Here is a 27414-nt window from a genome sequence, read left to right on the forward strand (position 1 = left end):
TTAAGTTGTGATGTTGCACTCTCAGGTTCTCAGGCTGCAGTGGCACAAATGACCTCAAAGATAGCCATTGCTAAGTGGCATATGATTGTGAAAGAAAAGAAATGTAACAGCCATTACTCTGGCCTCATCTGTTTATCATGCTGCGGTGCAAAACTCAGTGTGAACTCTGTTAATATAGCCCTTTGTACACAGACCTTTAACGTTTGTTTTTATGTCTCATAGTTCCTGACTCTGTCAAAAATACTTTCATCTATGAAAACATATTTATGATACCATATCATCTTTATTAATTCTCTTGTTGCCTGAATTAAATTTTGCTCTCGGAGGTAGAGGGTTGGAAGATAGAATTGCCTCGTTAAGAGCATTATGTTGACGATGACTCTCGTGCCTCATAAAGGAAGAGAGATCCACTTAGGGGTCTTAGCATCATTCTGTGTATTTGGATATATTTCCTAATTTAGTTCTGAAGTACTTGGCATTTGGTGGCAGATTGTATTAAGCAGCACACGGCACGCATCCTAATCAGGGAGATGTGAGTGAAGTAATCCAGGAGGCTGGAATGTGTTTGACAAGGACTCTTGCTTGGCGCTGCTGCCTCAGCTTACATCACGCTGGAAAATAATTGCTAACGTCTCTTATGATAATTATTCCCCCTACATGGACGTGAAGAGACTCTGGATTGGTTGCTTGCAGTCGTCATGAGTTGAAATATCTGTCTGGGAGAGCCTTTGGAATTAGAAATGCAGCGCTCATAGACTGTGGCCACAGTCTCCCATACCCACACCAAAATGGGAAATCCATCTTTTCTTTTTTGTTAAAGGTTCCATTCCAGAGGAGAATAAAAAATTGTTCTTTTACAAGCAGGATGCATAATTTAAAATTGAAAGTTAACAAAGTAAATGTCTAATTTCATTTTAATTTTTCACCTTAAACCTTTGAAATTTTTAATATTTGCTTTATTCTTGGAGAAGTTTAGGAAAATACCTCTTGGAGACTAGTTTTCTGATTTATTGAGTGGTGTAGGATCCATTGTTAAGGTTGCTGTCGTTGTTAATGACTACTTACGGAATACATGCTGCGTGACAGATATCTGATTGGCACTGGAAACACAGAGATGAATCAAACATGACATCTGCCTCAGAGATTATTGCCTTGTGGTCCTTAACAGCAGCATAGCAATGTGAAGGTGGCATGTTGAGATGGACACCAGGTCATAAAGCCTTCACATTGAACTTATGAGTTCCAGAGTGATGAAAAATTATATAGATAAGTAGATGAGGAATGAATGTTCCAATGCATTTTATACATGTTTTAATATTAAAATGATATCGATATTTGATATAATTATTAGTACAGTAGTAATAATAAGTGATATTTTCCTCACTTGTGAAAACCTTGAAGCCCCTCCACAGAGCTCTAGGGTTCCTCAAGACAGAGCAAGAAACCTCTGGCTTAGAGGCTTTGGAGGAGGACTTGACCATCTCTGATATTCTATACAACCATGCTGGGTTAATCTGTGAAAAGTATTTTTTGGAATGTTGCTGCTGCTTATACAAGCTATTTTCTAGGAGTGATTTAGGATCTCTGGTGATCCTGGAAGGGAGTGATAAAATTACAGGATGTAAATATAGGGAAAAGTACTTTCAGCTACAGTCAAGGGTGTGGTCCCGTCACCACTGGGGACTGACAAGGGTTTTGAAGTCAGATAAACCCTAGGCAAGTTAACATCTTGGTTTCTCCATTTGGAAAACTGGGGCTAATCCCTGGTAAAGGTAGGTAATGAGCTGTATACATGGTTGGTGCTCAGCACTTATTAGGTTCCTCCTTCACCTCCTGTGCCCACCAGCTTTGGGGGCAGGTTGGAGTTCATCAGGCAAAGCCTGCGCAAGGGCAGCCCAGGCAGAGGCAACAGGTTGAGGAAGGGAGTATCCATGGGGCAGACTGGAGGGGGGGTGGTGTCCTGGCCCCAGGGAGCACTAGTAGCCCCTGGGCTGGTGCAAGCGCCGTGGGAAAGCCATCCTGGTAATGAGAGCAGTCTGTGCTTTATCACAAGATTCATTTTCCCAAGAATTGTTTTGAAAGAATGCATTTTAATAGAAAGGGGCAGGTCAGTTTGGCTTCTGTGCAGCACTAATGCAGTAAGTTAATGTGGACGCTGAGTCACTTTGTGTAAAAGCCTTTGAGATGCCAAGCCTTATTGGAGATGGCTGGCACCGAGCTATACATATCTTTCGTCTTTACTCACACTGGTAGTTTTTGTAAGCCTAAGACATTTGTATCATTTTCTGGTTTTTAAAGAAATTACTAAGTATTCTTGAGGCTCTGAGCAAGTTTACCGAGCCATTACATTGGAGTGTATAATGTTCATTGTCTTTCTTCTCTTTTGGCTTTCAAGTTAAAGCTTGGAATTTTATTTAGGGCCAAATTTTCCTTCCTTAATGATTTATGTAGAATTTCCATCCCAGTTCACCCCACACCCATGGGAGAGAGTGAACCTGGAGTTGATGATGGCGTTCATTTCACTTTCACAGATCGGGGAGGCTTTGGTTTGTTTGTGCCAGGTGAGTCCTGGAGTAAACACTGCCCCGGCAACAGCCAGGTTATCAGTGCTACAAATCGGCTTGTTTTTCGGTTAATGGTGAGCTAAGGGAGGCCTGTTGGAAACGTTTGCCTTTGGTCCAGAAGTAAAAAAAGTAAACGCTGGTGAAGAGGCTGTGTGCTTGCCACTTATATCCAGACAGTTGAGACTGATGGTGTTGGTTTGTGGCAGAATAGGGGAAAATGGCCTGTGTGAGTTTGAATTTCAGAGTATTTAAAACATTTTACTATTTTCAAATACACATAGCATTTAAACTAGACTAACAAAATATGACCGAGAACTTTCGTTTTTTATTTAGTACACAGGTAAATATGATTTATTAATTTACTCAGCACTTAAGTCTTCCATAAGGCCCTATGTCAGCGAGTGGGTTTGGGTCCTCCTAATGGATGCAGAGTTACTCTTTAAAGCATTCCCGCAGCGCGTTATTAATTTACGAGGTGAACCCTCTCTGTAGATAGGCAAAGGAAGAGTCCCGCTCAGCCCACATTTGAGCAATTGTGTTCCATACTGTGGGGCTTGGGAGGAGCGATGAGATCTACAGTGCGCTAAAATGAGGCCTCCCATCCTGTGAAGTGGGCCACTCTGCCAGACCTGGCTTCCAGCCTCAGTTGGCCTCTCCCGCTCAAGAACTGTGCCAGGGACGTGGGACAACCGACTGGCTCCGAACCAAATTCCACACCCAGATTTCTTCAGATCTTTGCAGATTTGGACATCTGGCCCAGGTGCCCCCTGCTCCTGGGGTGGCTTCTTTGCACTGTGCTGTTTCCTCGGGTTGTGAACTCTTACCTCATGCTCAGGGTAAGTTTTAAAGTGTGTGTTGAACATGACATGAAGACAATGTCTCCCTGAGTTCATTCCCCTGCCCTCGCTTGCCCCTTTCCCCACTTTTGTGCTCTGTGGCACCTGTCCACTTGTCGGCGCCCCTTCTCCCGGTCCACTTCTGGGGCAACTGTGGGGAAGGCCCTGGTGTCCACCTTTATCCTGGCCTTGTAGACTCTGGGGGTTCAGGTGCCATTGTAGGCCCTGGCTCTCCAGTCCCTCACCTCCAGCCAGGCTGGCCAGTCCTGAATGTGCCACGTTCATTCCTGACCAGGGACTGGCACTAGCATTCCCTCTTCCCCTCCTGTCTCTCCATGTTCTCTTGGGAAAGATCCATTCAGAGTCCCGCTTATCAGAAGAAGCCTTACCAAATGTCTGGCTCTCAGTGAATGTCAGAGCTCTGGCTCTGAGTACATGGGGTCTGCATCTCACATTTTGATACTGTTACTGCCCAGCACTATCGCTTAACCAGATCAGCAGCAATTGGAAGGCAGGAAGTGAGCACTTATAGCTGAGTAATACCCCTTTACTGGTTAAAATTCTTTTTGGGGGGTGGAAAGCAGGGGTAGCATAGGGGTTGCCACGTGCTAACGGGCATCAGAATCCCCAGGAGGCCTGAATAAAATACCACAGGCCCCACACTCCCCTAGCCCCCGTGAGTGCAGGGCAGGGCCTGAGAACGTGCATGTCTGGCGAGTGCCGGTGCTGCTGGTCTGCTAATCCTGGGGCACACTTTGAGTACCCTGGGAGAGAGGTTTCAAGAGCATGAGCTTTGAAGCCCACCCACCCAGATCCGAATCCTGATTCCAGAACTTCCTCACTGGGCAAGAGGTTTGACCTCTCTGGGGTTCCATTTTCTCATGTGTAAAGGGAGTAAAGTCATGGTACCCACCTAAGGGAAGTGTGGGGATCATGTGAGATAAGGCATCGTATCGTTTTGCACATGAGAGAACACTATAAACATTAGCTGTTATTAATCACAGTTTTTGGCCAGAATCAGGAGAGACATTGCGATATGGTCCCAAACTGACGTGGGAAAGAGACTGTGCTCCGCCTGGTGTACCCTCAGCTACTCTCATTACCCATGCAGTTTGGGGCAAGCTGTTTAAATTACATAAGCCTCAGTTTCTTGATGCATAAAATGTAGGCAGTAGTATTTGTCTTCCTTTGGTGGTTGTGAGATTCACATGGAATGACATTCCGAAATATTCCAGACATCATGACGAGCTAATGTGTGTGTTCATTTGTGTGCAAAACACTGGTAAGCACATGTCTCTTAAGCCGTGTAGTGTGAGTAGAGGTGCTTATGCCTCGGGGTGCAGGGGAGCCCTGGGTGGACTGCCCCCACCGAAGACCCGGATCATTCACTGCATTTTCCCAGTGTCCGCTTTCTGTTGTTTGTTTCAGTGATCTGATTTTAGCAACATTCTGCTTACCTGCCCTCATCTAAGCCTTTATCCAGTCTAAGTTGGGGCCAAACTAGAAGTTGCCAGCCTCGTTAGTCAAAAGAAGACTGATAACTAACTAATGCAATATCCTGAATTTTATGTACAATGTTAATTAAGTTGTATGTTATAGGCATCTCACTTGTGATCTTCTCATTTTTAAAATACTGTCCCAGTTGCCTTTACTTTAAAAAATTAATTTCACAGCTTGCCCCCTCAGTTTTGACCCTATAAAATAGATTTAATAGTAACTTTCTCGTGGGGACTGTGGTTATTTACATGTGTTCAACGTTTGTGACATATTTTAAAACTGCCCATATGAGACATGTTGGGAGCACAAAAGAAAGATGTGAGGATTTTCAGCTTTCATGCATACATTTGCATAATGATAATCTTTTCACTGGGCTAACTGCTCTGACTGTGAACATTTCCTGTTCTTTGTGGTCATATCTCTTATCCTTATCAGGACAAAGATTATCTAAAGGGATCCCTGAAGCAAAGCAGAGAGCCATATTCTGCTCACTCCACAAAGCAGACCTGGTCGTCTTTTATTATTCCCAGCTCCCACGGATGTGCTGAGAGGGGCTTGGATGATTTTTGCCTGCATTTTTACCCAAGTATTCTCTTGCTCTCTGGGTTCCTTTCAGCCTTAGGTCACAATAGGTGTTGGTTTGGCCTTGCTCTGGTCCTTTGTAGACATCTGCCCACATCACAAAGCCCCCACGTTTGGCACAGCCCGCAGCGATTGGCATTACTTCCCCGGGAAGAGTCCAGTTCTGGAACAGCGGGGGTTGCAGGTGCATTGGCACGTGGTGGTGGGGAGCGCGCACGGGCCTTGCCTACCCGGCGCCTGGCGACGCTCAGCAACACCGTCCCATCCCTGAAGTATCTTGGCCTCGTGGGCTTGTCACTCCAATTAAAACTTAAACATGAAAGCAGCCCAGGCTGCTTCCCCCTTTGTGCTGAGTCTGAGCGTGGACGGTGCCAGAAGCATGTCATGGAAGCTGCTAAGAGCGCCACGTTTGACGGAGCTGCGCTTGTGTCGGGGATGCATTTCCTCAAACTTCGCATCTCGCTGGTCGCCGCTGCTGAGTGCACCTGAGAGGCAAGTTTCTGTTTGCCAACAGAAAGTCACCTTTGGGACAGTGGTGAAAGTCATTTTCCACATGTTCACAGATACGGCCGTGTTACCAAGCCTCATGCTATGACTTATCTCTGGCAAGGACTTACAAAATAGTCTCTCTGGCTGATTGTCAAAAATTACATCATATTGGAGTAAACTGCTTTTAAATCAGACATCCATTATTCATGTATATTAACTGCTTTTTTATTTTTTTTATTGGCTGTTTTGTGTATGATTTACTCTTTTCTCACTAGCTCCCCCTCCCTCTCCCTACCCAATTATCTTTCTCATCCCTTTTTTTAAAAAAAAATCTTAGCTCATCTGTGAATTTATAGAGCCTGTTCACTTAAGCTTTGTATGTGTACATCAATATGCAGACCCTGCATTTTTTATAGTTAAATTTCACATTTCTGTGGGTCATATTTATGTTGGGTCAGAATAGCAACTGGGGTCGTTTACGTGAGTAAATTCTGCCCCAGAGATTTGTAGGCCTTTTCTTTTGTATCTTTTATCTTTTAAAAAATGAGCCTTACTAGTCTTCACGATCTGTACTGAATGAAGCTGTGCTAACCACTGAGGAAACGGCTAAATCCATTGCTGTTGGTAGACAGCAAATTGATTTCATGTGCTCATTTGTATGCATGAAGCCGCCTTTTCTGTAAGGCCAGTGTGGCATTCGCCTCTAAGGAATGGATACAGGGATGTGTAGTGTTTATTCACTCTTTCATCAAATGTATCCTGAGCCCCTCCTCTGTGCCAAACACTGTTCAAGTATCCAAAGAAGCATGTATTCCCTCCACGCCGTGACGACGGAGTGTACCCTGTGCATCTGGCTTCCCTGTGGTCGTGGTACATTTTCCTGACCCGTGGCGTTTGACTGTTTGGAATAGGGACTTGGTACAGATTATTTAACCCCCAAATCAGCATTGTTGTTGTAGCTAATCAGCAATCGCATACTTTTACGCACACTACTTGAGTCTTTGTTCACTATGTCTTCCAGCGTCTCAGACCTTTTTCCTGGGATGATTTTCTGTCTCCATTCTTTGGAAGTTCCTTCAGGAGGGGTCCGTTGGCCACAAGCATTCTCTGTGTTTCTGACGACATCTTTGTTTCATCCTCATCCTTGAAAGGCAGTTTTGTTTCTCTTTTACAATCCAGGTTGACAGTTATTTTCGCTCAGCCCTTTGGAGACATGACTGGTTTAGACTCCATCGATGCTGCTGAGAAGTGGGCTGTCAGCCTCGCTGTCGTTCCTTTTCAGGACACTTCCTCTCCTTTTGGCTGCTTTTAAGATCCTCTCCTTGTCTTTGTCTGTGGTCTCACTCCGGTGTCTCTCTGTGTGGATTTGTTTCTAGCCTGTTTGGGATTTCTTGTGTTTCCTTCTTTTCAGTTGTAGAAAATTCTCTCTTGTTGAAAACTTCTATTTATTCTGTCTGGAACTGAGGTTAGGTGTGTGTCTGACCAACTTACTCCTGTGTGCTGTTCACCTCTTGTTCATGTTTTCCATCTCTGTCTCTGTCGCATTCTGGATAGTTCTTCAAATCAGTCTTCTAGTTCAGAGTCTCTGACTTGGACTTCTTATTTCTTGTTTATCTCATCTACTGACTTTTTAATTTCTAGAAATTCTATGTTTTGTTTTTCAGATCTGCTTAATCAGTTTTGTGGCTTTCTACCTTCTCTCCCTTTTACCCATAAACACGTTTGGCATGCTTATTTTATATTCTTATCTGACAATGCTTGGAAGTCCAATTCTGTTTTTCTGTCTCTCACTTATGATAGATCTTTTTTTTTCTGTATTTGGAAATATTTTTGTATTGTGAGGTAGTATTTGGCCGATCTTGATAGGTCTCTTAAAGGGGCCCAGATTGAGATTGTCTTCCTCCTGAGAACATTCTGCCAGGTACAAGGGAGGTGTATTACCAACCTGAAAATACTTTAAATGAAACACTAGGCTTGGGTTCTTTTGGCTTCGTAGGTAGCATAAATTCAAACCCTGAACTTGTGAGGCAGCAGACACGTGATTGCGGATTGTGTTTTCCACTCTGAACTGAACCTGAGGCAGATGAGTTTCCAGGTAGGCGCACAGATCGGTGTTCTCCCCAGCTTGCTTTCTACTGAGTGCACATAGCCCTACAAGGGCCCTACTTGATGCGGGGATCCAAGTTTCGACGTTCTCCCTCGTGCTGGCCAGGCACTTGGTCTTCTGTTTCCCCAGCTCTCCGGGCTCCTGACACTGGAGCAGGGGGCGGGAGGCGGGCAGACTAGACCTTGGCTTGAAAGCTCACTTACCTTTCTGGGTTTGGTGCTCTCTTCATTTTTGGCTCCTTTGAATTTCCATGATTTCTTATGATTTAAACAATGTTTGAAGGACTGCTTGATGCTAGGCTGAATCTTATCCAGCACCTTCAGCGTTTGTGCATGGGATGGATTTCCAGACATCCTTGTCTCTGCCATGTTGTCAGAGGTGGAATGTTGGGACTGGGTGCAGCTTGGGCGTTCAAGAATCAAGACATATCTGGGGAACTGACGTCTGTTTTGAGTAGAATGAAGTAGTTCCTTTGTATGAGCTGGCAGCAAGATCACACATGGGAGGAGAGGAATATGTAAGCAACAAAAGGAATATCTGAGTTTTCATTGGGTCCCAGACTGTGGTAAGCTCTGGTTCGCCTGGTGTTGTGTACCGGTCTGTTAATCTCCAAACACAAATGCAAGCACTTAGTGAGATGCAGGGATTGTGTAGCTCACACAGTGCCTGGCACGTGCTGGTCCTTAATAAATGCCGCATGAATGAATGACAGCATTTCTGCCCCAAGGAACCTTATAGTGTAAGCCGAGGAGAGTGTTTCGCGGTGTGTGGTGGGGCTTGGTAGAGTGCCACACCAGACCTCAGAGTTGAGAACCACAGGTCTGGGGAAGAGTCAGAGGAAGATAACTCCAGCACTTGGCTGCTTATGACCCTCCCTGCCCTCCGCCCCCAGAAGAGCCAGACAGATGCGGTAGTGATGCAGGTAGGTTGTTAGGGATCAGAAAAGAAAGCAGGTAGACTTTGTCCTCTCCAAGAATCTCAGTCAGAGCCTCCTCCTGTGCCTTTTGTCTTCCACGCTGCTTCAGTCCAGTACAGCATCTCCTAACCTTTGCTTTCTTCGCTGCTTCCCATTTTGAAATGGCGGCAGCTTTAATTCACAAAGCTTTTTAACATGCTATGGCTTTGTAAGAGAGGCTCCTGACTCATTGGCCAGGCAGAACTGGGCTTCTGAGGGGTGAGCTGGACGCTCGGGTTGTTTTGTTCTGGCTCAATGCTTCTGGCAGACACTTGAGCCTGAAGAAGACCCACTCTTTTGGTAAACTTAACACATGTATGGCGTTCTTTTCCTCATTCATCAGTACATAACCAAAATTCTGGGATGGCAAGGCTCTATAATGTCTTTACTGCGATTCCTGTCTGCAAGTGGTTCGTGTTTGTTTATTTATTTTTTCTTGAGACAGAGTCTCACTCTGTCACCTGGGCTAGAGTGCCGTGGCATCAGCCTAGCTCACAGCAACCTCAAACTCCTGGGCTGAAGCGATCCTTCTGCCTCAGACCCCCGAGTAGCTGGGACTACAGGCATGCACCACCATGCCCTGCTAGTTTTTTCTATTTTTGGTAGAGATTAGGGTCTCGATCTTGCTCAGACTGGTCTCGAACTCCTGAGCTCAAACAATCCGCCCACCTCAGCCTCCCAGAGTGCTAGGATTACACGTGTGAGCCACTGCGCCTGGCCCGTGTTTAATTTTGATGGTGATATCAGCCTCAAATTTTGGATAAGTTTGCAGTGCCAAATCCAGTTGTTACCGGAAGAAGCTGGCTTGCCTTGCGCTCGCCTCGCTACAAGGACAATAGCCATTTCTCAGCTCTTTCCCTCACAGTTTGGTTGGAAAGTCAGACCTGGAAGACACAGGCCCCGCCTGCCCCAGGGCATTGCCTGGGCTTCCCAGATATTGGGCCTGTGGCCTCTGCTGCCTAAGATACCAGCTTCGGGGACATGGCTATAAGATGGGTGGGTGGGGCCAGGCCTGGTGGCTCAAGCCTGTCATCCTAGCACTCTGGGAGGCTGAGGCGGGTGGATCGCTCAAGCTCAGGAGTTCGAAACCAGCCTGAGCTAAAGCGAGACCCTGTCTCTACTAAAAGTAGAAAGAAATTAATTGGCCAACTAAAAATACATAGAACAAAAAGCCGGCCATGGTGGCGCATGCCTGTAGCCTCAGCTACTCAGGAGGCTGAGGCAGGAGGATCACTTGAGCCGCAGAGTTTGAGGTTGCTGTGAGCTAGGCTGATGCCATGGCACTCACTCTAGCACAGGCAACAGAGTGAGACTCTGTCTCAAAAAAAATAAATAAATAAATAAAAAAAATATAAAAAGATGGGTGGGTGGGTCTCCTCAGAGAGGCAGGTCCCATATACAGAGGAGCAGGCCCGGCTGGTGCAGCCGGCAGCAGGCTGAGGCTTCTGCACGTCACCCGCAGTCCCCGCACATTCACTCTAGTGCATAGTGCCTAGAAGATGACTGATGATATTTGTTGAAAGGCTCTTGAATGAATTACAGCAGTATTTATTTTATCTAAAAAAAGTATAAACTCAAATATTCATCAATATGGAGTTACATATGCAGAGAAATTCTGTGCAGCCATTGAAAAGAACAAGATCTATCTATAGGTACTAATAAGTGGGGAAAAGAAGTTGTAAAACAATAATCCCATTGAGAAAAAAATTTAGACACAGACAGGTAGACATGTGCATAAAAAAGTCTAGAAGTATGTTTACCAAACTATTAAAAGTGATTATTCCTGAGAGATGAATATACAGAGGGCTACCACTTTCTTTATGTAATTCTATTATGTTAGAATTTGTTACAAAATGTATTATATCTGAAATTAAAATAAAAGTTTTAAAAAACAGATTTCAAAGAAATCAGAATATTTGACAAAATGGAAAGTTAAGATTCTAAGACTAGGATTTATGGAAATACTTTAAGATGTCTAAGAAAAAAAAAACTTTCTTATAGAATTTTTTTAAAGACCATGCTTGCTTCTTACCCTTTGTCTTCCAGATCTACCTGGAAGCCAAAGAGAAAGGAAAGCCACCCAGCATCATGTGTCTACACACTGAATTTCCTGTAGCTATCTTTGTAAAACACACAAGCAGTCTCAACATGGTTTAGCTGTTTTAGATCATTGTTAGAGACATCTAACACCTGTAAAAAATTCGCTCTGTAATCACTGTTTAAGCTCTTCTGTAATATACATCTGGTACTTAAAATTCCCCACCATCTATTGACTTGGCGGTCACATTAGCGTAGAACATTTTCTCTAAGATTTGAGCTATGGGTAGTTCTTTTTTCTTCTTTCCAGCATGTCTGCACACCTCTGAGGAGGAGTCAAGTGGCTGTGAGTTGAGACTTACCCAACTAGGGCAATAAAGAGAAAAATTAGTCTAATGCATGGCCTTAACAAGAGGGAGAGTGTGAGCATGAATAATTAATCTCACTAGTGTGTGGCAATCAGATAAAATGAAGTCCCATTTGCTCAACCTTATTAAAAGAGAGAGAGAGTGGGAGGGAGAGAGAAATGGTAAAGGTCGTTAAGGGACTTGTAACATGGAAAGAACCGCCTTTGCGATGAGTAATGTGTTTTCTAATCTCTGTGGTCTTTAACTAAACGTAATGGTAAAGGTACTCTTCAGATAGTTCTAAGTCGTTGAATTATTAAACATTTAGAAACTATTTGATTCTTGACTACTAATTTAGATGTCTTTATGATGAATTTGCAGAGAGTCTTTTTGGAGAGAGATGAGATCTCACTATATCACTTAGAAATGATTCATCCATAAAAAAACTTCTAGAAAAAGTAAAAACATATGAACCTACCCAATATCAGATTTCAATTCTTATATTTACCATGGACATTTTGCTGATTTAAGGCCTACTTTCCTGCTATAGAAGTTGAAATATTTTATTTTTTTATAAGTTGAAATATTTTAAAAACAAGAAAATATTGAGTCCAAAATACTGAATGTTCTGTAATGATGAGTAGGTACAGAATATTGCCTCTGTTATAGACCATGAGGTTGCTGTTTTTCATTTATTTTCTCCCTCCAGGAGCTGATCTTATGTAATTTTTAGGTTATGTACTGAAGATAGAAGATTTGATTATTTCAATATTCTTAATTGGAAGAATAATCTTTTTTGGATATTTTTAAATTGTTGAAATTTTCTGAGTCAGAAACTTTTTTTTTATGGATTAAGAGGGCATTTTAAATTTTGAAACTGGGCTAGGTGCAGTGGCTCACGCCTATACCCCTAGCACTTTGAGAGGCCAAGGTGGGAGGATTGCTTGAGGCCAAGATTTTGAGACTAACCTGAGCAATGTAGCGAGACCCTGTCTCTACAAAAAAATAGAAAAATTGGCTGAATGTGGTGGCACATGCCTATAGTTTCAGCTACTCGGAAGGCTGAGGAACGAGGATGGCTTGAACCCAGGAGTTTGAGGTTGCTGTGAGCTAGGCTGACGCCACTGCACTCCAGCCAGGGCACCATAGCGAGACTATGTCTCAAAAAAAAAAAAAAATTGTTGTCTTTCCTTTCAGAAGCTATTATTAGTAGTTAATATTATAGTGCTGATTTGACTATTAGGAATTTCCAATGATTCACTTGTTAGAAATATGTGTTGACAATGAGACTGTTCATTATTAACTTCTCAATACTGCAATAAAAATCTGTACACTGATAAGTGATAAATGTGTAGGTTAACCAGAAAAAGCGCATTATTTCCATGCGTGTACTGAGAGGAGAAATCTCAGCAAATTATTGATATTAAAACTTTTGAGTTCACTGATTAATTTAAAAATATTAACCACATGATCAACAAAATAAGTATGCTCAGTAGTGTGCTTAGAACTTGGTGTGTGTATTAATGAAGAGGCTTATGAACAGTGAATTTTGGGGCAGGGACTGTATCCTCAGCACCTACAATGGTGACTAGTCCACAGCAAGCACTTAATGTTAATTGGATTAAGTTGAATCACTAAGTTTTTGTTTTTTTTTTCAGGTAAAAGACTTAATCTTCAGGAAGATTCCTTATGAATCATCTGTTTTTCTCTTCTCTTTGCTAGAGAGAAGGCATGGAAATGTTCTAGTATAACAAATGCATTGTCTAGAGATCAAGGGTACCTTCTTATTTACTTTCACACCTTATGGAACAGAGCTTCCTAACATTAGCAAGTGAAGAGTGACTGAAGAGAGAAATGTTTGGGAATAAGAGTTTGTGTTTTGGTTCATAGTTTAGTCCAAAGGAATCATCTAATGGCTATGCAAACTTCACCTTCCTGGATACTTGTATTGTTGTTGCTTTTACCTTCTGTGGTATAAATACAGGACTAGAACCCATGCTGGCTCATCTGCAAGCTTCCTGATTGTTTGCTTCTCATTTGATTAATGGGAAAGCTGTCTGTGACTCTTAGTTTACAGACCTTTTTTCTTTGATAAGAAATTAGAGGCCGGGCGCGGTGGCTCACGCCTGTAATCCTAGCTCTCTGGGAGGCCGAGCCGGGCGGATCGTTTGAGTTCAGGAGTTCGAAACCAACCTGAGCAAGAGCGAGACCCTGTCTCTACTATAAATAGAAAGAAATTAATTGGCCAACTAATATATACAGAAAAAAAATTAGCCGGGCATGGTGGCACATGCCTGTAGTCCCAGCTACTCGGGAGGCTGAGGCAGTAGGATTGCTTGAGCCCAGGAGTTTGAGGTTGCTGTGAGCTAGGCTGATGCCATGGCACTCACTCTAGCCTGGGCAACAAAGCGAGACTCTGTCTCAAAAAAAAAAAAAAAAAAAAAAGAAATTAGAATACCTGATTTCCCTGTTGTTGGTTTCCTTTGTGTCCTGAGTTTGTACCTTGGCATGAAGAATTCTTTGCATTTTTCTCTTTTTTTGCATTTCTTTCTGTCATTCTAATAGCCCTAACCTTATACTATCAGTAACCTGGCAAAGGTCAGGAAATTAAGCACAGAACATCTTAACAGGAGCTGAGTGGTGATGATCCTGCCCTGGATGATGGTGACATGACAAGCGCTGGATGTTGGTCTGTTGATGGAATTATGTCACCCACATATTTTTCTTCCTTTATCAGATCCTGGTGTACAGCCTGGAAGCAGAACGCTGCCTCTCGAAGCTGGGTAATTCTCTTGGTGACTTCACATGTGTCAACCTCAGGGACAGCCCACCCAACCTCATGGTCAGTGGCAACATGGACAGGAGGTAGGTCTGGGTTGAGGAGGTAGCCTCTGTGGCCCCTGCAGCTTCTGCTGAGGCCTGGCCACTTGGCCTCCACCAAGCTTGCTAATTTTCTCTGTTGCTTACACGCCTCGATTCTCACTCCACTGCTTTGCCCACCTGAGTTTGTATAAACACTCCGTACTTGGAGAACAAAGTCTTGTATTAGGTAATAGTTGGACATAGCTATGTGTCTGCTTCATTTCTGAAGCACCACGGGAAGGTTTTCTTTTAAGCCATTTGGTGGACACAGTTGGTGGAAGGTCCGGTGAGACCACTTGGAATATCTTTTGTCCCCCTGCTGCAAAATTTGTTTGGCACTTAAAAGCTCACTTTCTAATATTAAAAACAATAACCTTAGGGATGAATCATGTTCAGCAAAATAGGGTTGCCTGCCAAATGATGTCAAGAGTGTATTTCAGAACACTGTGGTGTCCCTCTGGTGATGGAAGAAAAAAGAGACTTCATGTGAACAGATTCCAGTTTCTATTTAGCTGATTAGCAGTCTTCTCTTTAACGCATTGGCTTAGGGAGTCGGATTTTCCCGGTGTAGGGTCCAGTGCCAGCCTCAGACGCTCCAGGAACCATCAGTATGAAAGGATTAAAGTATTTGAAAAGACCCTCTGAGTCCAAATTTTAGGTTTTTCCTCCCTCCCCATCCCCTCTCCCCTTGTCTTTTCCTTTTCTTTCTTTCTTTATTTTAAATTTTTTTGGCTGGTTATCTACTGTGTCTGATCCAGTGCCCCGAAGAGAGGTAGCATGGCTGATGGCCAGGGGCTGCTGGCGCCCCTCCCCTGGGCCCGGCCCCGGGCTGCAGGTGGTGGCTGCTCGGTGGCGGGTATCAGATCGTGAGGCGGGTACTCCTCCGTGCCAAGTCCCAGACCTGTCCCGCCAGCGCAGCAGCTTGCACAAATAATTATTTTGTCAAATAATATTTTCAACTCCCGACCTTCACCCCTCTAGCTACCCACCCCTCACTTAGAGCAAAAAGAGGATGTGAGTACGCTTTATTGGGAAAAAATACTCGGTCGTTTTCCCCCAAGGCCTCCTAAAATGGCTGATATTCTGATGGCTGGAGAATTGAACTCTTCAGTGTGTGTCTGGGCACACACTAGGCTTAGTTCTCTTACAAAACTGGGCCTGATGGGTGGCCCCACACATGGCACAGCAAATGAAGTAAAGCCGTTTGTAGTTTTTACTCCCACATTTTCGTTTCCAGACTGAGCTATACAGAGGCTCCAAGCTTATCTCCTAGGATCTGTACACGGGGACCTAGCAGTGAGTTGTTTTTAAAAAGAGCCAACGTAGGGGGCTCTCTCGGATTGTAGTTTATGCTGCAGAGTTGTTTGCGACATGAGCATTTGGGTATGTGACCCTCAGCTAGGCTCCCGGGAAACCAAAAGGATGTTGCAGAGAAGAAACCTCTGTTTTCTGTCTGAAGTTCGCCCGATTCAAAGCCACAGTGTCATGACCACTGTCAGGCGTACGTTGTACTGTCGGTTGGAGGATCTCTACAGTTAGGGGACCTCCCTATCGGTGGGCTCTGCGGCCGTGGATCCCACCAACCTCCCCGATCAAACATACTTGGGGGGAAAATTCCACAAAGTTCCAAAAAGCAAAATTTGAATTTGTGGCATGCTGAGTACTACTTTGAATCCATAGGAGTGAAGGGATGTGTCAGCATTGTATCTGGTACTACAAATAATCTAGAGATGATTTATGTGGGAGGATGTGCATAGGTTATATGCAAATATGCATTTATGCCATTTTGTATATAAAATGGAACTTGAACACCTATGAATTTTGGTATCCATGGGGGGTTTCCAGGCCAATTTTCTTTGGACCCTGAAGGATGACTGTATATACTCAGTAATGCTGACTGTTTCTTCTGGCACAGGCTGCCTAATCATGTACCCGTTTCCAGTGTACTCCATGCCCCGTGTAAAAGGCCTCTCTGGTCAGTTTGAAATCCAAATTTGACCATGTTAAGTACATTTGATTAGTAAACCAGTATTACATTTTTTAAAAACCCTTTGTCACTGGGGATGAAAAGAACAGTGACTTAGAGGTGGAGGTGGGGTATCCAAATGGGCATTTGATCAGGGCTAGTCTTAGAGCACGCCAGCTGTTTGCCCACTATGGGCACATCAGGGCAGCCATCATGAATAAGAATACTCTGAGTGTTCTAGCTGGGTCAGCAATATACACTTGAAATGCAGGGGTTAAAAATCTGGTGTTTTTTTTTTTTAAATAAAAATCGAACATCTAGAAAAAAAGAAGGAATTATGGTAGAGGGAAGTCTTAGGTTTTTTTCCCCCAAAGGCTTAATAGCTATGAGTAAGATCTTGGTAGGATGCATGCCCGGGCTTGTACAGCTTATGTTTTATTTCAGAAGTGGGAGTAAGAGGTCGCATACTATGAAGAGAACTGTGTCTTTGGCTGTCACTTAATGACTGATGCTAGTTTTTCAAAAACCCAGAAACCTCCCTATTATATTTTAAAAACTTAATTTTCATTGCATTCTCTTAGTATTTTATAAATAACTTGAGAATGAAATGGACTCTAAAGGTACATAAAACTGTCCCAGGTTAAGAGACAAAAATAAATAAAGTGACTTTTCATTACAGTAGAGAAATCAGTTTGAGTAGTGTGCAAACATGGTGGAATTTTGCGAGGAGTTTTATTTGGGGGGAAAATATTAGGTTTAAATTAAAAATGAAAAAAATACCTAGCCTGTCACCCTTTCAAGAAAAAATAGAGAGTAAATGGCCCAATGAAGAATAAGAGAATGATTAGGGTAGAAACTGAGGGTGGTGTTAGATTGTGAGGAGAGGAGGGCATAAGGGTGTGGGATTTTGCACAAGCGTTTTATGAATATAGATCAGTGAGTTTTTCTAAATGCATATTGTCTTCTGTGCTAAGACCAAGGAGAAAGCAGTGGGTAATGTTACTGGAGGAGTGATATAAACATTCGGTATGAGGACTGTGTCCATTCTCTTTACCACTTTGTCTAGTACTCAGAGGGTGCCTAACACTGTATGTTTTATATTTATTCTAAAATGCAATTTTTTAAAAGAACATTTTTATATCTGTGAAATCAGAACAGATCTTTACAATGGCACCATAAAATTGGCAGCATTTTAGAATGTCATGTAAAATAACAGTGCTTCTTACAATGAATGGTGTTTTCAATTAAATTAAAGTATATTATTTGTTCACTGAAGGCAAAAATGAATTAAAAAGCTTAGGAATTAGGATGTTTATGAGAAGCTTGAATGTGTTACTAAGAAAAAGTCTGCAGGAAATAAACCACTTTTTTTTTTTTTACTTTAAACTCTGGGGTTTGGGGTTCATCGAACATTTAGAAACTGTAAATTTATGTCTCCCACTAAAATTGGGAAGTTTTCAGCCATTATTTCTTGAAGTAGTTTCTCTGCACTAATCCCTTTCTTCTCTCCTTCTGATACTTCGGTTTTGTGAATGTTAGACATTTTGAAATTGGCCAACAAACAGGTCACCAAAGAAGCCCTGTCTGTTTTCCTTCCCAAGCCTGCCTGCCTGTTCTTCAGAGTGCATACACTTCCTATTGATCTGACTTCAGGTTCACTGACTCTTTCCTCTGTCGTCTCCATTCTGCAGTTGAGCCCGTCCACTGAGTTTATTTCAGGCTTTATGTTTTGGGGTTCAACATTTCCATTCTGTTCTTTTTAGTTTCTGTTTTCTGTGCTGAGAATGTCACTCTGCTCATTTTACTTTTACTTCATGGAACATAGTTACAATAGGTGCTTTAAAGTCACTGGTCATTCCTAGAATCTGGGTTATCTTAGGGTTGACATCTGTTAATTGTTTTTTTTACCTTGAGAATGGGTCATATTTTCCTGTCTTGTTTTTGTTTTGGGGACATGTCAAGTAATTTTGGATTGTATTCTAGACATTGTAAATGTTCTGTTTGGATCCTGTTACATAATCAATCCTCGGTAGAATGTTGATTTTTTTTTTTTTTTTAATAATTAAACAGGCCGTCACCCTGGTTAGGTTCAGACTGCATGTTCGGTCTTGCCATGTCTGGGTGGTGATTCCAGTGTCAGTTCAGTCTCCAAAGCCTTTCCTGTGCTCTTTTCCATCTGTCCTGCACACATGCTACTCGGAGGTTAGTCTGAGACTTGGCCGTGGTTTAAATCTTAGTTGAGTTCTCCAAGCGTGTGCTGTGCTGCTTTGGCTCTGTCCTGCACAGCTTCAGGGGTGAGCCTGGGATTGGTGTGCGTTTATACACAGTATTATGGGAACTATCTGGTTTCTCTTCTCTTCATTTGCGTACTTTCCAGCCTTCAGGGGCTCCTTTCCCTCTAGTCTTCTGGCCAGAAAAATGGCATTTCTGTCAGAGTTTTTTTTTTTTTTTTTGAGACAGAGTCTCACTTTGTTGCCTAGGCTAGAGTGAGTGCCGTGGCGTCAGCCTAGCTCACAGCAACCTCAAACTCCTGGGCTCAAGTGATCCTCCTGCCTCAGCCTCCCGAGTAGCTGGGACTACAGGCATGCGCCACCATGCCTGGCTCAATTTTTTCTACATATATTAGTTGGCCAATTAATTTCTTTCTATTTATAGTAGAGACGGGGTCTTGCCTCTGTCAGAGTTTTACCTGCCTTCATCGCCACCACCATGCAGCTCTGTGACTGTGGACTGTCCTTGGGAGAAAACCATAGGAGCAAAAAGAGAGAAAAAAAAATCCCACAGAGACCCTCACCCCCATTCTTTGGGGACTGCAGGGGCCCCTTCTGTTGGTTCCTCTGGTCAGAAAGCTGGAGTTTAATCTATTAGAGTTTTAGCTTCCTGCACCACAGAGTTCTGCGTTGGAGCCCATGCTGAGGACTAGGCTGGAAGAAAACAAAAGGGAAGAAATGGGAAACTCCTCCCCTGTACAGCTGCTTCTCTGGGTTTGACTCTCCTGAGTCCTCAGGTATCTGTTGTTTGTGTTTTGTCCGTAGGTTTTGACAGTAGTCAGCAGGAGAAGGGCAGCAATGTGCTTACTCCTTCTTGGCCAGAATTAGAACTCCCACTTTCTTTTCAGTGACTTAAATCAACGCTGTGTAGTCGGCAGTAGGAGGCCGTATTAAATGAGGGCCCTTCCTATTCTGTTACTCTCAGTGTTCTCATCTGTGATCTGCTCGTCCTCACCAATGAAATCGAGGGTCTGGCAGGGAGAAGCTTATCCGTGCTGTGCTAGGGAGGATCAAGAATTGGTGCTAAGGGCAAATGTCAGGCTCTTACTGGGCTGCTATGGCAACATTCGTTGAAGCAACAAATCCCATGGTTGTTCCTCCTCATATTCTCAAGTTTATTTTTTAGCAGCTTTACCAAGATATAATTTATGTACCATATAATTCACCAATTTAAATTGTAAATTGAGTGTTTTTAAGTAAGTTCATATGGTTGTACAACCATCACCATGATTTTAAGAACATTTTTATCATCCCAGGTAGAAAAACTATACCCGTTATCACTCATTCCCCATTTCCTCCCAAACCTCCAGCTCTAAGCAACTACTGATCTACCTTGTCTGTGGATTTGCCTATTCTCGACATTGAGATGATGAGGTGTAATATATAACCTTTTGTGACTGGCTTCTTCCATTTAGCATAATGTTTTCCAGATAAACCCATGTTGTAGCACATATCAATATGTCATTCCTTTTTATGGCTAAATAATATTCCCTTGTATGGATATACCACATTTTATCCACTTATCAGTTAAGGGACATCTGGGTTGTCCCTTCTGTTTTCATAATAGCCACCTTTTAGCTATTATGAATAATGTTGCTATTATCATTCGCATACAAATTTTTGTGTGGATGTATGCTTTCAAGTCTCTTGTGTATATACACCTGGGAGTGGCATTGTAGTTTATATGGTAATTCTGTTTAACCATTGAAAGAATTGCGAGATTTCTTAAGTGGCTGTACCCTTTTACATGCCCACTAGCACTGGATGAAGGTTCCAATTTCTCCATAGCCTCACCCAACACTTGCTGTTGTCTCTGATTATAGTCACCCTAACGGATGTGATGTGGTATCTCACTGTGGTTTTGGTTTGCATCCCTGATGGCTACTGGTGTTGAACATCCTTTCACATGCCTATTGCTCATTTGCACATCTTCTTTGGAGAGATGTCTATGCAGATCTTTGGCTCATTTTTAAATTGGGTTATCTATTCCTTGTAGAATGGGTTTTAAAAAATATATTCTGGGTTCAAATCCTTTATCAAATAAGTGATTTGCAAATATATTCTCCCATTCTGTGGTTGTCTTTTCACTTTCTTGATAATGTTCTTTGAAACATGTTAAGTTTTTAATTTTGATGAAGTTTCTTTCTTTTTTCTTTTGTCATTTGTGCTATTGGTATGATATCTAAGAAACCATTTCCGAACCTGGGATCACAAAGAGTTTTATAGTTTTGGCTCTTACATGTAGATCTATGATGCATTTGGAGTTAATTCTTATATATAGTGTGAGGTAAAGGTCTAACTTCATTCTTTCATATGTGGATATCCAGTTGTCCCAACACCATCTATTGAAAAGACTATTTTTCCCCATTGAATTGTCTTGGCACCATTGTTGAAAATCAGTTGACCATAAATTTGAAGGTTTATTTTGGACTTTGACCTGTATGTCTGTGTTTTGTCAGTACCACACTGTCTTGATTACCTACACCTTTTTGATTAAGATAGCTCACCCCTTTTTTACTAATACATAGTAAACTTACAAATGTCAGGCATGTTGAACAGTTTACTTCTATCACTGTAGAAGTAAAAACTTGTAAGGATCTATGTACAATATGGATATATGAAATATGCACATGATTAAAATTTAAAATATTAAAATTAACTAAAAGTTTTAGTATTTGCAACTTGGGATCCTGTGCCTTATTTATTTATTTTTGGCATTATATACATTATCATCATTGTCCACAGGGCTGGCTAGTTATGGATCCCAGAGTTTTAGGTTTAACAGAGCTCTTCAAGACCATCTAATGCTGAGGAGACTGTGGTCCAGAAAGATGCAGTGACCCGTCTGAAGGGCTTGGTGGTACTTTCGACCAGGTTGATTTTATGTTCTATATACAGAAAACTTCAGAGATACAGTATTAAAATACAGAGAGCACTAAACTGAGCCTAGTTGGATTAAACTGGGGCAGTTCTACCTGAAAATACATTTTTTTCTAGTTGCCATTTGTAAATAAATCTTACAGTAAAGACCATCATCAGTGCTATGTAGATAAAACTATTGATTTTGGCATATAAGGTAATATTTAAAATCCTCTTTAACAGCTGTGGTTCAGTGAGACCAACCAGAATGATGTATTGATTTAAAAAAAAATACTAGTGATTTTGATTAATTTGGCCATTAAAAAAAAAGTTTTAATGCCTTATTGCTTGTTCCCTTTATTTTCTGGACAGAAATATAGCTGACGGTCGGGTCCTTTGTAATGAAACTGCCGAGCCAGAGTCTTGAATAGGCTTCATGTACACTTTGCTTTATTATCGCGTGGGACTGTTTAACCCAAACCAACAGGAAACTAGCCCCGAGTTGGGACCCCCAATTAAAGAGTCTCAGAGCTTACGCCTCGCCCTGACAAATAGAGAGTTGTGCTGTGCTTGTGGTACTGCCGCCTGCTGTTAGGGAGAGAGCGACTGGGGCGTAAATGTTGCACTCGCTCCATCTGCAAGTGTTATAATAAGTTATTCAAAGCTCTTAACACAGGACCAACCAGAGCGTGCCTCCCTCTCGGTTCCAGCACGATTTCCTGCCCATCAGATGGATGCTCCTCTGTTGGAGTCTTTGGAAGGTTCTGGTGTCTTTTGTTTTAATTGGCGGGCTAGAGCTGACTCCTATGGTGTGATTTTCATTAGAGAGGGGCTGGAGAGAGGGAGTGTTGGAACAGTCCTGCAAGCCCAACCATGAATATTAAACATAATACAATTACAGCTTTCAGACCAATTATTTTTCTTTTCAGCAGGCAAAGTTGATGAAACAGTCGCTAGATAGGGATTCACAATATCTACCATTGGCTTCTTTTTGTCCCTGGAATCAGTTGTCTTGGCATATTTTTGTGCCCATTTGCTGCGCTACCTGTTTCCCAGAGTCGAGTATTTGATCTGAGTGCCGAGGTTACGGGCCGTGCCAGGGTACGCTGCATTTCCGTGTGGTGCTGCACGCTGTCAGATGTGCGAGGCAGGTACCTGTTTCTTAATGTGATTTTTGAATGGCGTGCGTGGACTTAGCACACTGTGGCGTTCGCTGTTTCTGTCAGCGAGAAGCCAGAGTGATGCTCTCTCTCCAAGGAGATGTCAGAAAAATGTTTTTCCTTTTTTTCATGTGGGGAGAAGCTCAGTTGTGTTTTGGCCCATTTTTGTTTTCCTTTGTGATAAAAAAATACACTAATGCTGTATCTTTTGGTGTATTTGTTTATTTTGTTTGGAGCCATGCATGCTGGTATCTAAATACAATAGGAAAACAGATGGCAAACTTTGAACTTCTGGACCAAATTTGTGTTTGCCTTTGTCTCCTTAACAGCCAAACTGTAAATTATGGAGTATAAATATTCAACAGAGGAGCTCTTTGTGGAAATCACCACAGCAAAATAGACCCTTATTAACCAAACATGCACTGAAGAGTACTTGGGCTGAGAATTCCTCTCCCCCCCCCCCACCACGCCCTTTTCAAGTTCCCCTTACAGCGTAGAGCCAGCGTTCCTTTTATGGCACTTAAACTCTTTCTCTCTGCCCAAACAGCCTCAGCTCTTACCTACAAAAGATAGGTGCGTCTAAATACTAACAGAGCCAGTCTTTGTTTTCAAAGTAAATTTCATGTTCTGTCTTGCTAGTCTAGACTCTTCACTGGAAAGGCAGGACTAAATGGAGTTCTGTAGCAATAGACCTCTTCGTTCACCTGCGTGGCCTCCAGGAAGCATTAACAGTCTCGCCTGTGTGTTCTTTTTAGTGTGTGTTGGGGGTTGGGGGGGAGGTCTTCCAATGAGGACTGGAAAACCTGCTAGACAGATTCTAAAAGAGCTGTAATGTTCTAAGACTACCAGTACCTAAGGAAAAAAATGAATGTATCTTTAAAATGATGAGGCAGGGTGTACATATGGGAGTGTTTGTAAGGTATGTGTACAGTTTCAAGAATAACCGAGAATGCCTGTGCACCCACCACTCAGTTTAAGAGGCAGTGTGTGGCTGGGACTCTTGAAGGCCGCCGGTGCCCCTCCCAGGCATGAACGAGTTCTTGTTTTGTCGACATGGCAGTGTCCAGCATTGCCATTCCTCTTCTCTCAGGCTCCCTGCTGTTGAGGTTTTCGAGGATGTCCTTCCAGAATTTTATCTTAAACACTTTTCAGTTTTACTTAAAACAGGTAGCATGAGCATTCAAAATGGAGTTCAAAAGCACATAGTGGCACAGAGGGAGAAGGCGGTCTCCTGTGACCCCTCCCCTCCGCTGTGACTGCCTAAGGCTGAGTGTCCCCCCAGGGTTGTGCACACACGTGTAGCGGGGTGTACACCTGCTCACACCACTGCCCCGTGTCTAATGGCTGTACCATAGTTGCTCTAACTCGCCCTCGTCGATGTGCTCGTTAATCTCGTTAATCGTGCCACTGACATCCGGTCATTCCCATTCATGGTAACTGAAACATTGTTTCTAATTTTTCTCGTCAGTCTAATTATCTTAATAGGTAATGTCTTTTTCCTTCAGGTTGCTTTTGAGACCTCTTTGTCTTTTGTGTTTTCCCATTTTTTATTCTCCTCTTAGTGTGTATTTCTTATTTATTCTGATTAGTACACGTTGAGTCTGGATGTCATCGATTCCAGGAACATAACCCTTACCTATTTGAATATTGCTCTTTTGTCATAGGCTGTTTTCTCCTTCTGCATGTAAGCTGGGCCAGCCACTTCTATCCTCCTTGTCTTTTCACTCCTCACATTTTTCCTTTGTTTATTGCTTTGTAACTTCTTCAGATTTTTCTTCTAGCCTGTATCAGGAATTCACCTTTTTCATTTTTTATAGAAGCTTTCTATGGTTTGTGTTTTTTTAAAAGACAAGAATCTCGGCACTCCCCTCCCCCCCTTCAGGTGGGCCCAAGCCCCCTGCATGGTGTTGAGCTCCAAACCCACTGGTCTGGCACCTGCCAACAGCCTTACCCTACCACACGGCAACATGCTCCTTGGTCTGGTTTTCAGCCTGAGCCCTGGGTAAGTCACTGTGTGAGCTCAGCAGTGGATTTAAAAGGATGTTATATTTTATCCAGCTTTATTAAGTAACTTACAGTGGACGGGTCAACAAGTTGTCTGAAACAGAAGCCCTATCTTTAGCTACTAAAAACAGTACTGTGGCTAATGGCCTCGTGTGTAGGTGTACAGGTATGTAGACACATCCTAAATAAATGCCTAGAAGTGCAATTGCTAGGTCAAAAGTGAAATATGTTTGTTAAAGTGATATTGCATTGCAGTTTTAATCATCTTACATGTTTAAAACCTATTAGTATTTTTCTGTGCATTTTTCTTTCATTTTAATAGTGGATTGTCAGTCTTTGAAGTAATTTATTATAAGTTAGCACTCCTTGTTGCAAACATTTTCCCCAGTTCATCGTTTAACTTTCCCCATATGGGGGAAAAATAATCTTTTCTTTTTTGGCTTCTGGTTTTTGTTATGTTTAGAAAGGCCTTCCCTATTCTGAATATTTCTAATTACGTTTAACTCTTTTGAACCCTTCATAATTTATTTGTTGTATGTGGTATAGCTCCAAGTTGAGAAAATTAAGAGTATTTTGCCTTTAATTGCTATTATAAGTGGGATCTTTGGTTACATTTTTAAGACTCATGGTGATCTGTGCATAATACAGCTGCTGGTTTTAGCATATTTATAATTGATTCTCAATGATTACTGAATTCTTTTGGATTGTCTTCTCTAATGATAAATTTGCCCATTTCTTTCCAATTTTCACACTTTTCATCTTTTCCTCATCTAATCATATTTTATTTTTAAAGAAACAATGTGAGATAATAATGGTGATAGTGTATCACTGTATTTTCAGGCTTTTCATAAGGAATTGGTGTTACCAGATTTGGGAATCCATGGAAATGACCCTGTGGTTTTTCTTAGATTCCACTTGTTTGTGGCGTATTGCCAGAGAGTCTATAGTTTTCTCTTATTGTGCTCTCACTGTTGGGTTTCTGGTAATAGAATGCCGGCTTCGTGTACAGTTTGGATGCTGTAGGACAGTTTACATAGCCCTGGAGGTAGCTCTTCCTTACAAGTTTGGCCAAAGTCGCCTGTTCTTGTTTGGTGAGGACTAGTGCTCCTTGATAGCTTTCCCAGCTCGCTCTTGTCGTTTTATCTGTTTAGGGGTCAGTTTTGGTGATTCTTATTTTCCCAGCAAGTCATTTATTCATCTGTTTTCCAATTTGGAGATTTAAAAAAGTAATTCAAGAAACAGAAAACTTGATTATAATGACTAAAGAAATAATTCAAAAACAAAACCTACAAAAAACAAGTTCGTGTTTTTTCCAAACACTTAGTATTGTTATAAAGTGCTCTTAGATAATGCTCTTGTGCCCTGAAATGTACGTTTTCTAATATTGGAATTATAATCTCTTCCTTGTCATTTGCAAATGTGCGTTTCTCGTGTAGCATATGCTTAGTTTTGCTTTGTGATATGTGAAGCTCTCCTTAGTGGGTCGTTTGTCCTATGTGCATCAGTCTACACACGCTGCCCGTCTGCTTGTGCCGTGATACTTCACTGTGGGCCTGTGTATTGGCTCCTCACATACCTTCTGATGTGTCGCTATATCACTTTCTTGCAGAGTGTCCACAGGCAAGTCATTTAAAGTCCTTTTCTGTTTTAATACACAAAGCCTCATAATACCGTCAAACTTGATAGGTATAAAATGTTTAGTTCAAAATAATTTTCCCTCAGAACTCTGAAAATAATATCCGTGTATGCACGTGTTCATGAGTCAGGATTATCTACAGCATGTTCTATAACCCAGTCTCTCCACACATTTTTGGGGTCAAACACATGTTTATGATATTTAACCAGCTCCCCTGCTAGATGGTAGGATCTTTTGACTTGCATCATAGAGCCTGTTAAAACTTTTTTTATTATGGGTGTACAAATGTTTAGGTTTCGTGTATCACCTAACCCCCTCCTTCACCCCCGGAGTCAGAGCTTCAAGCATGTCCATCCCCCAGATGGTACGCACCGTACCCATTATATATGTATATACCCATCCCCTTCCCACCCGCCTGATAAATGTTGTTCCTATATGTCCACTTAGGTGTTGATCAGTGAAACCGATTTGCTGGTGAGTACATGTGGTGGTTATTTTTCCATTCTTGGGATATTTCACTTAGAATGGGTTCCAACTCTAGCCAGGAAAATACAAGAGGTGCTAGATCACCATTGTTAGAGCTGAATAGTACTCCATGGTATACATATACCACATTTTAGTAATCCACTCGTGTATTGATGGGCACTTGGGTTGTTTCCATGTGCTTGCAATTGTGCTGCTATAAACATTCAAGTGTGGATGTCTTTTTTATAGAGCGTCTTTTGTTCTTTTGGGTAGATGCCCAGTAATGGGATTGCTGGATCAAATGGTAGATCTACTTGTATCGCTTTAAGGTATCTCCATTTTTGCTTTCCACGGAGGTTGCATTAGTTTGCAGTCCCACCAGCAGTGTAGGAGTGTTCTTATTTCTCCGCATCCATGCCAACATTTATTTATTATTTTGGGACTTTTTGATAAAGGCCATTCTCACTGGAGATAAGTGATATCTCATTGTGGTTTTGATTTGCATTTCCCTGATGATTAGAGATGGTGGCTATTGAAAAGTTTCTGTTCATGTCCTTTGCCTACTTTTTGAATAGGAAAATCAGCAAGAAAAAAATCAACCCTGAGTTCTAAATAGATTCTAGTTATCAGCCCTTTATTGGATGTGTAGCTTGTGAAAATTTTCTCCCATTCTGGAGGTTGATTGCTCTCCTGACAGTTTAATTTGATCCGGTCCTATGTATTTATTTTTGTTGCTATGATTGCCTTTGGGGTCTTCTTCATAAATTCTTTGCCCAGG

The 27414-nt window shown here is 42.2% G+C and overlaps 1 protein-coding gene and 1 non-coding gene across 3 annotated transcripts in view; one reads left to right on the top strand and one right to left on the bottom strand.

Moving 5' to 3' along the window:
- Positions 1-27414, top strand: part of FBXW8 (F-box and WD repeat domain containing 8) — a 116433-nt gene that overhangs the window by 82469 nt on the left and 6550 nt on the right. For both annotated transcript variants that reach the window (XM_012756547.2, XM_012756546.3), the window contains exon 8: positions 14152-14279. In XM_012756547.2, coding sequence (XP_012612001.1) covers positions 14152-14279 — 128 coding nt within the window. The remainder of the gene's footprint in view (positions 1-14151; positions 14280-27414) is intronic.
- On the bottom strand, positions 23307-23368 carry LOC142863797 (U7 small nuclear RNA). The gene has a single exon (XR_012914435.1). It is a non-coding gene; the product is annotated as a U7 small nuclear RNA (small nuclear RNA).

Source organism: Microcebus murinus, chromosome 22 (assembly GCF_040939455.1).
Source record: "Microcebus murinus isolate Inina chromosome 22, M.murinus_Inina_mat1.0, whole genome shotgun sequence".
Taxonomy (NCBI): Eukaryota; Metazoa; Chordata; class Mammalia; order Primates; family Cheirogaleidae; genus Microcebus; species Microcebus murinus.